General features: G+C 42.7%; 1 protein-coding gene across 1 annotated transcript in view; it reads right to left on the bottom strand.

Moving 5' to 3' along the window:
* Nucleotides 1–14,944, bottom strand: part of LOC119416531 (NT-3 growth factor receptor-like) — a 55,809-nt gene extending 40,865 nt beyond the window's left edge. Inside the window, exons 1-2 of the mRNA XM_037683760.1 lie at nucleotides 14,891–14,944; nucleotides 6,515–6,687 (exon numbers count right to left, since the gene is read on the bottom strand). Coding sequence (XP_037539688.1) covers nucleotides 6,515–6,687; nucleotides 14,891–14,944 — 227 coding nt within the window. The remainder of the gene's footprint in view (nucleotides 1–6,514; nucleotides 6,688–14,890) is intronic.
* Between the last annotated feature and the right edge of the window lie 1,164 nt (nucleotides 14,945–16,108).

Genomic DNA, 16,108 nt, shown 5'->3' with positions numbered 1-16,108 from the left:
CGGAGAAAACCCACGCATGCACGGAGAGAACATGCAAACTCCACCCAGAAAGGCCCCCGGACTGGGATTTGAACCAAGGACCTGCTCACTGAGAGGCAGCGGCTGTACCATTTGCGCCACCGTGCTGCATGTATGTTAAAGTCTTAGCTAAAGTTTTAGCAACTCGCCTTGAAAAGATTCTTCCTTCTATTATATTGGAAGAACAGAATGATTTTATTGAAGGCCGCCAGTTGTTTTATAATGTCCGTACACTTTTGAATGTGATTTTAACCCCACATTCTACCATTAGTCCAGAAATGGTTATCTCACTTGACGCTGAGAAAGCTTTTGACCGCGTGGAGTGGAATTATCTCTTTGCTGTCTTAAATTAATTTTGTTTCAAGGACCGATTTATTTCATGGATTCGACTGTTGTATAATTCACCCCAGGCCAGTATCCATACATATAAAATTTTCTTCAGCTACTTTACATTATCATGTGGTACAAGACAGGGGTGCCCTTTGTCTCCTCTACTTTTTTGCTATTGTTATTGAACCCTTGTCAATAGCTTTATGAACCCTCCCAAGCTTTCATGGTATTTCTCGGTCAGGTCTAGATTTGAAATTGTATCTTTATGCAGATGACCTGCTTTTATATGTTTCTGATCCGTTGCGTAGTATACTACCAATGATATCCTTGTTGAAAAAAGTTTAGCTCATTTTCAGGATATAAAATAAATCTTCTTAAAAGTGAATGTTTCCCCATAAATTCCTTAAGTTGTAAGCTTAAACAATCTGATATTCCCTTTAGGTTCAGCCCCTTAGGATTTAAATATTTGGGCGTTAATGTGACCCATACTCTGTCTTCCTTATATTCATCCAATTTTTCTCTTTTGATTGGTCAGATTAAATTAGATCTTCAGAGATGGAATTCTTTGCCTCTGTCTCTAATTGGTAAGTTTAACATTATTTAGATGAATATTTTGCCTCAAATACTTTTTCTGTTTCAGTGCATTTTTGTATGTTTTCCTAAAGCTTTAAAACAAAGTTAGATGAGACTATTATATTATTCTTGTGGGAGGGGAAGTATCCCAGGGTGAGGAGAATCAGAATCAGAATAAGCTTTATTATAATTGTACCGGAATACAGTGGAATTATGTTTGTACAGTCATCCGATATCACTGTTGCAGAGACTGACATTTGATGGTGGGCTCTCTTTGTCAAATTTTAATTTTCTTATTGGTCTGCTCACATTCACAAACTGACCTACTGGCTTCAATCACAATAATTGTTATGGTGTAAACTATAATGTTTGTCGTGCATCTCCTTTTCTTTAGAAGCTTTTTTGTCCTCTCCTCATCCATTATGGGGGCCGAGATGGTGTAGAGGCAGGGCAGCCGGCTTGGGACCCAAAAGTCCCAGGTTCGATCCCCAGTCACTGCACATCACGTGGCGTCTCTGGGCAGCACGTCTCATCCCCCAAATGCCCCCCGGGCGCTTTCAATAGCTGCCCACTGCACCACCTGGTGGTGGATGGGTTAAATGCAGAGACTAATTTTGCCATTGTATGGAAACATACAGTGCTGACATTGTGATGACATTATTATTATTATTATTATTAAAACCCCCTCGTTTCACAAAAACCCCTGTAGTGCAGTCCAGTCTTAAGATTTGGTCACAGTACAGGAGTCATTTTAAGTTTGTGCCTGCATCAGTAACTATGCCTCTCATACAGAATCATATTTCCTCCTGGTATTACTGATGGTGCTTATGTACATTGGAAACACAATGGCATTAACACTTTTAAAGATCTATATAAGAAGCACTTTCTCCAGTTTTTCTGACCTATGTTCAAAAACAACTCTCCCAGTGAATCATTTATTTCGTTATTTTGAAGTGTGGCATTGCACATCTGCTCTTTTTCCTTCTGAACCTTCTCTTCCAAGTATCCAGCCATGGGAGGAACTATGGTCGCTTAAGCCCAACAAGAAATCGGTTATATCCTCAATATATAAAACACTTATAGATTTGGACATCAATTCAGTAGCTAAATTAGGAGAGATTGGGAACAGGAATTAGGTATGACTGTTTCAGATCAACAGTGGGAAAAAGCAGTAACCAATGTTCGTTACAGTTCACCCTGTGTCAGGTTACAAGTTATTCAGTTTAAGGTACTATATAGGGTTCACTATTCAAAGTCTTGTCTGTCGGAGTTTTACTCACAAGTGGTAGATCAGTGTGAGAGATGTCATGCCAGTCCATGTAACCTGAGTCACATGTTTTTCAGGTGCCCAAAACTCCATAGCTTTTGGATCCAGTACTCAGCCATTCTTTCCAAAGTACTTGAAGTTCAAGTTTGTATGAACCCTTTCTTAGCTATTTTTGGGCTTCCAGTCAATACTGTATTAACTGACCCTACTCATGCTAAAGTATTATCCTTTGCACCACTTTTAGCCAGGTGTTGTTTTCTACGCCTTTGGAAATCTTCTAGGACACCATCCATTTCTTTGTGGTTTTGAGATGTTATGTCATTTCTTCAATTGGAAAAAAAGGTCTTAGAGCAAAGGGTAGCTATGGAAAATTTGATCAGACATTGGGTTCGTTCATAAGCTATTGCATGTCACTGAATATCTTACCATCTGACTGATATGATCACCCCCCTCCCTTATTTATTTTTTACTTTTTTATTTTTAGTTTTTTTTACCCGGGCAGCATGGTGGCATGGCTGGTGGAGCTGCTGCCTCTCAGCGAGAAGGTCCCTGGTTCAAATCCCGGTCTGGGGGCCTTTCTGGGTGGAGTTTGCATGTTCTCTTTGTGCATATGTGTGTTTCCTCCGGGTACATCGGTTTCCTCCCATGGACCAAAAACATGCATGTTAGACTGATTGGTAACTCTAATTTGTCCCTAGGTGAGAGAGAGAAAGTGAATGGTTGTTTGTCTCGTTTGTCTCTATGTGTCCCTGTGATGGACTTGCGACCTGTCCAGGGTGTACCCCGCCCCTCGCACAGTGATTGCCAGACATGGGCACCGGCGACCCCCGTGACCCAAAATGGAATAAGCGGGTAAAGATAATGGATGGATGGATGGATGTTAGAAATTGTGGCCTACTGTGTATTGTTTGTATATATAAAAAAAAATACAAATATGCAAGGAATGCCATTATAGTACTGTACACTTGTGTTCTTCAATAAACAGATAAAAAAGCAGTTTCAGTGGAATGGTGTTTTAAAAAGCCAGACTGAAAGGGATCAGGGATCTACAACTGACATAACCAGGATATGAGTTGGGTTTCTACAGCTTTTTCAAGTAATTTACTGAGACAAATCCTTTGTTCAGGGAGTTGTTAATTATCACCAGCACTGTTGGGTCAATACAAGTTAGAGTCTGAACAAGATAAGAGAGTCCAAAAAAGTGAGTGGTAATAGTCCCAATGAACAAGTAGAGAGTTTCATTTTGCCACTTAATGAGGTCAAGCCATTTAAAGTAATCGAAACAAAAGAAGAATTCAAAAAAGTTCAAGACAAAATAAACAAAACACTGAGGCTCATCTTGAAAAGTAGAGGAACTCGGAGATATATTGGATTTCAGGTCCATCACCTTCTTTATGAAAAAACTGAGTAACATTTCATAGTTTGAGGTTAATGAAGCATGGTGAGCTGGAGGATATACAATAGTACTGATAGTATTAAATACTATTTTAGGATTGTTTTTGTTCTGGTGAATGAGATTGCTAAAACAAGATGACCTGGCACCACTAACTGCCTTGTTTCAAGCATCAAAGGGACCTTTAAAATATTCCCATTGGGCAACCAGACCAGTCCTCTTCCACAGGTGTTCTGTTTTACGACAAGAGCACCTGAGTTCTCGAGTTTGGTTGTTTAACCAAGGTGAACAGGGTTAAACGGCCCCACAACAGGTTTTGTAAGCAGCAACACTGTCAAGAATAACAAGGCAGTGATCATTAAAAGAGTGAACCAGAAGCTCCACATTATCATCAGAAGATGCTGTAAATAAAAAAGAGGTAAGAAAACACTGCAACTAAATTTGTCAATAAAGTGTCTGCACTTACTGGTAATCTGAGAAAAAGTCTCCAAATAACAGGGGATATTAAAAGAGACAATCTTGTGGTCACTGCAAATGACATATTTTATATCTATATTATTATTAATATTATTATTAATTATTGCTTTGTAGAGAGTGGTGAAGGCTGCACAGAAGTCATCCATCATTAAACGGGTGGAGGCCTACGTGTTCAATTGTCCCCCTCTTACAATGCTGTGATTGCTAGTATCACTCAGCCCTCTGTGAACAGTAAACAGCCATCAGGTGCTAATGATCCATTGTTAGGCTGATGGTCCTTCTTGATCATGTGATCAGCTGGTTCTGGTTGTCAGCAGCAAAACTGGTTGATCCACTCTGAGAAGGTGCTGTTTAAGAGACTGAGCTGAATACAGCACCTCAGACTGAAGAAGTCTCTCGGATGAGAGACGAAACACTTCTACATTTTTTGTTTTGTTTTGTTTTTTAATGTCCAGAGGACCAGATTTAACGTTTTTAGATTTTTCTACCTGCATAATTGAGCATGCATCAGGATAACCTGTCAGAAAGATCTTCAATGCTCACTGCCACAGCTTCAACCACAATTCAGTAGAGGTGGGGGACTTTAAGTCCAAGTGGTCTATGTTCTGCACCTCCGTTGTTGAGGCAGCTGCCTTGATCTATGGCTGCAAGGTTGTCATTGACTTTCTGGCTGTTGCTGAGGGAAAGTCTTGGATGTGGGACACCTTGGATAGAGATTCTCTAACAACTCCAAGAAGATTCTGACAATCCACCAGGCAGCTGAGGTGGGGAAAGAAGTATTTTACTAATTCTGTGAGCAATAGAGGTGGAATGCTATTGACTTCAACCAGTGATGTCATTGGGTGGTAATACTTCTCAGTATTTTGCAGTTCTTCTCAATTCTACCAGCATGTATTTCATGGAGGTAGCTGAGTCAGAGGACTTTGGCAGTTGTTTTGTCAATAACAGAGGTTGAGGTCACAGTAAAAAGTTCACGGGGTGGATGAGATCCACTGAGTTCCTCCATGCTTTAGATGTTGCTGGTTTGTCTTGGTTGAACATTGCATGGACATCGGGGGCTGCACCATTGGATTGACAGCTGTGTTTCACTGACAGGGTAATCACACTCCTCAGCCTTGGTAAGGTCTATTCAGGGCTGATAAAGAGGAGTCCAATTGATGGTTGAACCTCACATTCAGGGGAGAGTTTCTTGGTGCAGCCAGGGAGCATAGGGAATCCGGTTGAGTGGCCTCAGGATAACATCTCTGCTACTAACCGATCATGTGATCCTGTTCATGTCATCATGCCGTGACCTCCAGCTCTCACTGTAGCAGTTCACAGCCTAGAATGAAGAAGCTGGAATGAAAATCAGCATCTCCAAATCTGAGGCCATGGACCACAGTCAGAAAAAGGTGGATTGCTCTCTCTGGGTTGATAGTGAGATTCTGCTTTGAGTGGGGGAGTTCAAGTATCTCAGCATTTTGTTCACGAGGGAGAGAATTATGGAGTGTGAGAGTGACAGACAGATCAGTGTGGCTTCCACATTATGGTGCACTTTGTGCTGGTCTGTTGTGATGAAGAGGGAGCTGAGATGTTTGGCAAATCTTTCTGTTTACCGGTCAGTCTACATTCCTACTCTCATCTATGTTCACAAACTCTGGGTAGTGATTGAAAGAACCTGATTGTGAATCAAGGTCGTTTAAATTAGTTCTCTCTGCAGTGTTGCGGGCAGCATGGTGGTGCAACTGGTAGAGCTTCTGCCTCTCAGCACGCAGGTCCCCGGTTCAAATCCTGGTCCGGGGCCCTTTCTGGGTCGAGCTTGCATGTTCTCTTCGTACATGCATGGGTTTTCTCCGTGTACTCAGGTTTCCAAACATGCATGTCAGGCTGATTGGTGACTAAATTGTGCCTAGGTGTGAGTGAGAGAGTGAATGGTTGTTTGTCTCATTTGTCTCTGTGTGGCCCTGTGATGGACTTGTGACCTGTCCAGGGTATACCCCGCCCCTCGCACAATGATTGCCGGACATGGGCACTGGCGATCCCCATGACCCAAAATGGAAGAAGCGGGTAAAAGATAATGGATGGATGGATGGATGGATGCAGTGTTGCTGGACTCTGCCTTAAAGATAGGGTAAGTTCAGTTTTCCAGGACAGACTCAGAGTAGAACCGCTGCTCTTCCACATGCAGAGGAGCCAGTTGAGGTGGTTCAGACATCTGGTAAGGACGGACCCTGGATACCTCCTAGGGAGGTGCTATAAGCATGTTCAACTGAGAGGAGACTCTGAGGATGACCCAGGACATGTTGGAGAGACCACATCAAGCCTGGGAACACCTTGAAGTCCTCAGAAGATCTTGAAGAGGTGGCTGTGGAAAAAAATGTCTGGATCTCTTCTCAAGCTGCTGCCACCATGACTCCTCATTTTCCACATTTATTTTTATGTTCATCATTTCTATAGATACTAAGAACTGGACTCACCTGAGAAACTTGTTGAGATCTCCGTATTTCATGTACTCGAAGACCATGATGAGAGGGTCTCCATCCACACACACTCCATAGAACTTTACTATGTGCTCGTGCTGAAGGTTGGTCAGTAACTCTGCCTCATGTTGAAAATCCTTCCTGGCTGCAAGTGTTGGATCCTTCAGAGTCTGCAAACAGTCAATGTCAGAATATTTCTCACTATGTGTCGTTTTATTGACAACTGTGGCTTATTTTGCACTTTTCTGAAGTTCAACATTAAACATAAATATTAGTTTGTTACAGGGTGATGCAAAAATAATATTTTATCATGTGCCGCTCTTATAAAACTTGAGTTTGGGGTTTGAATAATTTTGCATTCTGATTTTTTTACATTTCATATCATTAATCATTATCTGAATATGCATACAAAGCCCCCTTGAAAAACACACCTGGAGTGGTTGACCCAAGGTTGGCTGGGTCATAAAGGGGACTGAGAAAGAAACAATTTTATTTGTCAGTCCACCATGGAAGCACTTGTTTGGCATCATAGCAGCTTAGATGATGAACATGGATGACAACAAACTGCAAGCCAAAAGAACAGAAAGACACTGACCCATGTAGTGAACTAGGCCTCCGACTAAAACCTGCCTCTGAAGACCTTCGTGGGACAGGAACTGTATTTCATTTATTTGAATCCAGAAATACAAATTAGCTCATCCAGAGACTGTCTAATTGTATCCTGAAGTAATCAATTGAAAGAACACTCTTCTTTTTATATTATCATTACTATTTTACAATATCTTGATAATAAAAGTGTGTTTAGTTCATATCATTCCTAATGTTGAAGTGAACCACTCATTTTAAATCAACTGTGAAACAGTATTAATGATTTTTTATACCTCATTTAAATTAGAAATCAAGTTAAATGTCTATTTACAAAGTAATTATGCATTTTGATTTTCTGTCTAAAGGAGAAGTAGTGATGTCGGTCAAAAGTCAGAGACAGTCAGAAAGAAGTTATTAGAATAGGCTGTATTGTTTTTAAACCTAGCAGACGGTAAAAAAGAAGCAACTGGCACCTGCTTCCTCTCACTTCTTCAAAACATGTCTCTGTCTGTACTAAACGTTCCTAAACATTCCTGCTGTCTTTTTGACTTTTAATAACCCTCTGGCATCACTAGAAACACCCCCTGTTGGTTGTTTCAACCAATCAGGAAGTCCTAAGTGACCGGAAGTGAGAACTCTTTAAAAGTCCACACTTCCTGGAACTACTCAGTCTAGCCAGTCTTCTGGAGTCTACTCCGTCTTACGGAGTCTACTCTGTTCTTCTGAAGTCTTGAATCTGAGTTGAACTCAGTCTTTGATGGAGTCTTCTCAAGCCTTGTGGAGTCTTCCACTTCTGAGAGTGGAAACTCTGACGGACTCACAGATGCTTGCTGTGAATCCACCCGGGTGTAACGCCTCCAACTTCGAAGGGAGCTGAGCCTGTTTGTTGAACGGAGTAAACCGACACGACTTCTGACGATGACCAGCCGCTCTTACTGGAGACACTAGAAGGTAGCGTTGAAATGGACCCGACACCGGAGCTGATTTATCTCCTGCGAAGGTAACGAGTCATGACGCGCTAAGTGTACCGGAGGTTTGAGCTGGTGATTGAAAGAAGCGTGCCATCCTGAACTAAACATACACCTCCTTTCACCCATCTTTTCTTTAAACCTCTAAATTCCTTCCTTTAAACTCTTCTATTTTGCCAGTAATCTAGATGCCTTCAGAAATGTCTTGTTGTCTTATTAGTAAAGCGTGCCAACTTTTATTAATCAGAACCAGATCAGCTAATCATGTGTGCACGTCCTTAAAACTCAACAGTCACGTAAACATGATGGTAAAATCCTGTTTTTTTCAGCTGAGACGGCTGTCTAAGCTGAAGCCTATACTCAACAAAAAGAACCTCGAGACAGTGATCCACGCCTTCATAACATCTAGGCTTGATTACTGCAATTCACTTCTGTTTGGAATCAGTCAGTCCTCCATTGCTCGTCTACAACTGGTCCAAAATGCTGCAGCCCAATTTTTAACTGGTACAGGCTATAGAGAGCACATCACGCCAGTTTTGGCCTCCCTGCACTGGCTACCCATTCACCTTCGGATCCATTTCAAAATTCTCATGTATGTTTTTAAATCACTGAACAGTTCCGCCCCATCCTATCTCACTGATCTTCTGCAGCCATATGTCCCACCGCGCTCTCTGAGGTCAGCAGACCAGATGCTTCTCTCAGTCCCAGAAACCCGTCGTAAGCTCAGAGGTGACAGGGCTTTCTCTGTTGCAGGTCCACGACTGTGGAATGAGTTGCCACTGAGTGTCCGGCAGGCTCCCACACTCTCAGTCTTTAAGTCTCGCTTGAAGACCCACTTCTATTCGCTTGCCTTTAACACGGTGTGATTTGTTTTGGTCCGGTCTGTTCTCTACTCTGTTGGCCATTTTAGTTAGCTCCTGCTGCTATTTGTATCTGTATTTCTATTTTATGTTTTCCTGTCTGCTGTGCATGTTTGTGTTCTTTTGTACAGCACTTTGGTTGGCCTTGTTGCTGTTTTAAGTGCTATATAAATAAATTGGTATGGTATGGTATGGTATGTTTTGATGTTAAATTTTGATTCTGTTAAATAAATGACCTCCTTTATTCTGATGGGTCAAAGGAAACTTAACGTCTCTTGTCACTGATTAAACAATCCTCACAGTTACCTAGTCACATGCATTAATTTAACTCGAAAAAGAAAGAACCCGTTATATTTAAATAATTAGTAGGGAAGGTACAGTAAGCTGTCTCCCACTTTCACTACATTTGGTGGGACCGTACATGTTTTAAATAACACATTTGGTGGGACAGTATGTCCACAGTAAGCTGTCCTTGACACACTACATATTTGGTGGCCCGTAAGGGGATCTAAAGAGATAAATTCCTCCATCTCCTCTTTAAACCCCCACCTTCTACATTTTGGTGGCTGAACAGGTTTCTAAGGAGATATAATTATATATGACACGAGTATCTGTGCTGTTGAAATGACGCTGCATGTTGGCACATAAAAAGTCAGAGTTTTGAACTTGAACGGACATGATAATTCATGCTTTTGGTGGTCAAAAAGCTGCAGATTACGTCAATGTCCATCCATCCATTATCTTTACCCGTTTATTCCATTTTGGGTCACGGGGGTCGCCGGTGCCCATGTCCAGCAATCACTCAGCGAGGGGCGGGGTACACCCTGGACGGGTCGCAAGTCCATCACAGGGCTACATAGAGACAAACGAGACAAACAACCATTCACTTTCTCATGCACACTTAGGGACAATTTTAGAGTTACCAATCAGCCTAACATGCATGTTTTTGGTCTGTGGGAGGAAACCAGAGCACCCGGAGAAAACCCACGCATGCACGGAGAGAACATGCAAACTCCACCCAGAAAGGCCCCTGGACCGGGGTTTGAACCAGGGACCTGCTCGCTGAGAGGCAGCAGCTCTACCAGTTGTGCCACCGTGCTGCCAGAAGCATCCCACATAACATTTTTGATTAGCTTACAGAAAGGCATGGCTCTGCACTAGGCTAAGGCTTATCTCAATTCTCATGATGTTGATAACATAACTTTTGATACCTTTCTTCAGGAGTTCCAGTGGGTTTTTGATTGTCCTTGTCACTAAGAGAAGGCTTCCCAGAGGCTAATAGCCCTTCTACAAGGTAAATAGTCTATAGCGAACCACCCTATTAACTTCTGGGTCGCAGCAAAAGAAGCCTGCTGGGGCAAAGTAGCATTAAAATGGGTGTTTGTAAGTTCTCTGTCAGATAAAATAAAGGATCAACTAGATACCCATGATGAACTGGATTCCCCTTTATGATCTTATCAAATTGGTGATTCGGATTGATGGCCAGATGCAGACACGTCAGCAACATAGAAACTACTATGCCCTGGCATCTGAGCCACGCCCATTTCCAGGAATCAGCCTCCTTCCATCCAATCCCCCTTTGCCAGCGTTGACAAGCACTGAGGTTGAACCTATGCAAATTGGACACACACAGCTCACACCGGAGGAGAACCAATACCGGATTGGGTTTGCAAATTAGCCTGTGGCTTGAAACCTTCATACAAAACAACGGTTCCTTCGTTTTTAACATGTAACATTGTTTATTGTGCTGTCCTTGTTCAAATAAATTTGAATGAATTACAGCTAGGGTCTACATTTATTACGGTATTGCAAACTGTTCAGCGAGGAGAAAAGGAGAGGCATAACAAAAGACCAGGAGATACTGGTGGGCAATTCAACATTTTCTCCTAGAAATTAGATTGTTTTACTCACTACCTTATTAATCAGAGATATTTATCTTCCTGTTGTTTCTTTAGTTGATTCTGGTGCTAAACAGAATCTCATTAGTTCTGAGTTGGTGGAACACCTGAACATTCCTGTTGTTACCATAAATCACCCAGTGACTGTTTCTGACCTCACAGGGAAAAACATGACCACCATCACTCACAAGACTGCATCTTTGCATTTCCTTGTCGCTGGTAATCCCCGTGAAGAGGGTGAGTTTTTTGTATTTTCTTCGCCCGCCTATCACGTTATATTAGGATACCCTTGGTTAAGAAAACACAATCCTACTATTAATTGGATGGAGAAGAGTGTCAATTCATGGAGCAATTATTGCTTAGAAAATTGTCTCAGCTCAGCAGTCACTCCTTGTGTTACAAACATGGCACCGTCTGAAGAACTAGATTTATCTAAGAACCCTACTTGTTATCATGATCTCACCCCAGTCTTCAGTAAAGAGAAGGCCCTCTCCTTACCCCCACACCGACCTTATGACTGCTCTATCGATCTCTTTCCAGGTCCCCCTTTACCATATAGTAGACTGTATACTGTATATATAGTAGACCAGCCCAGAAAGAGAGGCCATGAGGAAGTACACTGAGGAATCCTTAGCTTCTGTTATCATCAGACTGTCCACCTCTCCAATGCATGTTTCTTTTTTGTAGATAAGAAGGCCAAGACCCTTAGATCCTGTATAGACTACGGAGGCCTGAAGCAGATTATGACAAATAATAAATACCCTCTGCCCTTAACTGATTCTGTTTTTGAACAATTACACTCTGCTACCATATTCACTAAGCTTGAGCTGCATAATGCATACCATCTGGTGTGCACAAGGGAGAGGGATGAGTGGAAGACATCCTTTAAGTCACAATTGGGCCACTTTGAGTATTTGGTTATGCCATTTGATTTAACTAATGCCCCTACTGTTTTCTAGGCACTGGTGAATTATGTTCTTAGGGATTTCCTTAATATTTTTGTATTTGTCTACTTGGATAACATTTTTTTTTCATTTAGCCTTTATTTATCCAGGTTAGTCTCATTGAGCCACGAGAACTCATTTTCAAGAGAAACCTGTTTTTTTTTTTAGGGAGCACATGGTGGGGGTTAAGGGCCTTGCTCATGGGCCCAGAGTGGGGTGAATGAGGGTGGGGGCAAGTGTGGGTGTTTCACCTACCCCACCCACAATTTTGATGTTGTCGGGGCCGGGGCGTGAACCGGCGATCTTCGGATCACAAGCCCACCTCTCTAACCTCTGTGCCACCACTCCCCGACATCCTGATCTATTCTAAGAACCCCCCAGAACACACCAAACATGTTAGATCAGTACTCCAGAGACCAATGGAAAAATTATGTAAGTTGTTTGAGAAGGTAGAAAAATGTGAATTTCATGTGCCCTCTGTGTCCTTCCTTGGCTGATAAAGGACTGGTTCAATATGACCCAAGAAAATAAAGGCAGTCTCTGAATGGCCTATTCCTGAGAACCACAAACAACTGCAAAGATTCCTTGGTTATGCCAATTTTTATAGGCACTTTATCAAAGATTAAATTTGTATTGCCCTTCCTCTCACTCAACTTACCTCTACCCTTAAGACTTTCTCCTGGTCTCCTGAAGCCGACGTAGCCTTCCAAAAGTTAAAGAAGCTTTTTGTCTCTGCTCCCATCCTCTCACCCAGACCCAGCTAAACAGTTCATCCTTGAAACTGATGCTTCTGATTCCGGGGTCGGGGACGTCCTTTCTCAACAAGCTGAAGATGATGGTAAATTACACCCATGTGCATTTTTTCCCCAACATCTGTCCCCAGCCAAGCAGAATTTTGATGTGGATAACCGTGAACTCTTAGCCATAAAACTAGCCCTAGAAGAATGGAGGCAATGGTTAGAGAGAACTAAACAATCGTTCATCATCTGGACAGACCATAAGAACATCAATTATATCCAGAATGCTGAGGCTAAACGCTAGACAGGCTCGGTGGTCATTATTATTATTTTTTGGGGGGGAGGGGGGGGGGATGTTGGCGCAGAGGTCAGAAGATGGGCCTATGATCAGAAAGTTGTAGGTTCAACTCCGGGTACTGTCAACATCAAAAATGTGGGTGGAAAAGGTAGAGCACCCACACCTCCCTCCAACCTCATTCACCCCACTCTGGGGCCCTGAGCAAGGCCCTTAACCCCCACCATCTGCTCCCTAAACAGGTCTCTCTTGAAAATGAGTTCTCGAGGCTCAGTGAGACTACCTGGATAAATAAAGGGTAAATGAAAAAATATTTTTTGCCCGCTTCAATTTCCTCATTACCTACCATCCAGGCTCTTGTAATGTCAAACCTGATGCCTTGTCTTGTCAGTTCTCCTCCTCAGAAGTTTCCAAGGCAGATGTGAATATCCTGCCATCAACGTGCATGGTTGGTATGATCACCTGGGACATCATAAAGGTTATCAAGGAAGCTTAACAAATGGATCCCAACCCTGGTACTGGACCCCCCAATAGATTGTTTGTTCCTGATTCCTCTAAAAAGCAGGGTCTGGAATGGGTCCACTCATTTAAACTGACCTGCCATCCCGGATTCAACCGTATGTTGTCTTTCTGCAGGTGACATTTTTGGTGGAACAATATGCACAAGGACATTAGAGCGTATGTGGCAGCCTGCTCTGTCTGTGCCAGGAGTAAACACAGTAGCCAACCACCTGCTGGCCACCTCCAACCACTGCCTACCCCTAGCAGACCCTGGTCCCACATAGCATTAGATTTCATCACTAGTCTACCTCCCTCTTTACGTAATACTATGATCCTGATTATCGTTGATTGATTTTCGAAGTTTACTCATTTTGTTCCCCTTTCCAAGTTTCCTACTGTCCTGGAGACCGCCCAACTCATAGTTCACCATGTCTTCCGCATCTATGGGATTCCCGTAAAACATTACATCTGATTGGGGTCCTCAATTCATCTCCCAGGTATGGAAGTCATTTTACAAAGCTCTTCGGGCCTTGGTCATTCTCTCATCTGGTTATCATCCTCAGTCTAATAGGCGGACTGAGAGATGTAACCAAGAACTGGAGGCAGCCTTAAGGTGCATTATCAATAATAATCCCTCAACCTGGAGTCAGCATCTGGTCTAGATTGAATATGCACACAATTCTTTAACCTCCTCTGCTACTAACCTGTCCCCATTTGAAACATTTGGCTACTCACCGTTGCTGTTCCTCAGTCAGGAAGTAGATGTGGCAGTCCCCTCTGTTCAACATCACCTACACCAATGCTGCAGGATCTGGTGACAGATCAAGGAAGCCCTCCTCTGCACCATAACCTAGAGCACGAGGTTCATGGATAGACATTGTACCTCTGCCCCCACCTACCACATTGAACAGAAGATATGGCTTTCATCATACAACATCAACATTAAAGACACCCCCAGAAAAGTATGCCCTAGATTCATCGGTCCATTCCCCATCGTAAGTATCATTAACCCTTTGGCTGTTAAACTTACCCTGCCCTCATCCATGAGGATCTACCCCACATTTCATGTCTCTCAGATAAAGCCTGTCTCTGAGAGTCCTTTGTGCCCTCCTGCCCGTTCCCCTCCACCTACCTGTATCATTGCGGGCATTCACTGTCTGCCACATCCTGGATGTTTGACACATCAACAGGGGGTTCCAATATCTCTTTGATTGGGAGGGATGTGGCCCCAAAGAAAGATCCTGGATTCCCAGATAATTTATTTTGGACCCAAGCCTCATTTCATTTTTCAACAAGGATCATCCAGAAAAGAGGTTGAGATTGCCAAGAGGAGAGTCTTGAGGAAAACGCAATGTAGGGATTCTAGTTTATTTAGTTATAGGCTTTACTTTCTGTTTCCTGAGTGGCAGGAGGGAGCTGATTACTCCCAGCTGTTACCACTTCTTTGATGAGAAGACTCCAGTACTTAAGGCCCTGGGAAGCTTTTGGACACTGCCAGAACATTGTCCCACTTATGGTACCATGTCCAGTTTAGCCTAGATCCAGAGTTCTATACTTTGACTAAAAACCTGTTTCCTCTTACCTCCTGCAGCTCCTTGTGAAGACCCGTCTCCACACCATCCTGGTTCTGTTTCATGCCTTCCCATGCCATAAGTTTTCCCCAGTGAGTCTTTTCCCTCATTCAAGCCTCTGTACAGAATAACCCTTCATTCATCCAGCATCTGGCTCAGAGGTTTGCCCTACCACCTCTCATACTCACCTCCAATATGGTTTCCTTGGTCTGGCTCGCCAATCGTATCCCCCCCTGGATCCAACTCCAAGCCTGTAAGACAAACATTCAAGCAAGTCTTACATCACTTCTGCTGGACAATTATTGACTACATCCCTGTTTGCTGCCATACTCATCCTGTGTCTCTCCCCACAGTCCACTCTTGAGTTCCTGCCCTACACTATAAATAAACTCACTTAACTTTATTGTTGTTGGTCTCATGTTTTGGTCTGACTCTTGGGTATCTATAAAAGTCTAACACAGAACGTGACACATTTGTGTTTTTATTGTGGGGAGGGTAAGCACACTATCAACCAATGTCCATTTAAAAGACCAGACTCGACAGGGAAGAGGAGGCACCTGCTGAATCAAATCAGAACACCCAGAACCTCCACCCCTTTCACTGTGCCTGCTGAAATTGTAATTGATGGTCAGAAACCTGTCAGTGTGGCTACCTTAATAAATTCTGGGGCTGACACAGAATTTATTGATCATCATTTTGTATTATCAGTGGGTATAGAAGTAATCCAATCTTCCAGTATTCATAAAGTTCCCACCTTAGATTGTCACTTCCCTAATAACTCAGACCTCGAGACCAAGCCTATTACTCTATTACTGTGAGGTAACCACAAGGGGAAAATAAAGTTTATTGTTATCAACTCTCCTCAGCTTCCGGTTGTTCTTGGCTCTTCTTGGTTGAACAAACATAACCCACGTATCTACTGGAGGGGTAAGGAGATTGTTGGCTGGGCTAATGACTCTCTGACTACTTGTTTACTTGATGCTGTCTTACCTTCAGCTACCACTGCAGTTGTCAAAGAAACCTATCCGGATTTCTCAAAGGTCCCAGCTGAGTACCATGACCTCAAGAGAGTCAGAGTCAGAGATTCTTTATTGTCATTCGCACCTCATTTGGTACATGTGGTGGAGCGAAATTATGTACACAGGGTCCCAGTTACATCCAACAATAAAATGTATAAGAAAAACAGTAATAACATCTAAGATATGAACTAAGAAAAACATCAACTAAAT

The sequence above is a fragment of the Nematolebias whitei genome, chromosome 10, assembly GCF_014905685.2.
Source record: "Nematolebias whitei isolate Nwh7 chromosome 10, NemWhi1, whole genome shotgun sequence".
NCBI lineage: Eukaryota > Metazoa > Chordata > Actinopteri > Cyprinodontiformes > Rivulidae > Nematolebias > Nematolebias whitei.
This window is presented reverse-complemented; position numbering and strand designations above follow the sequence as displayed.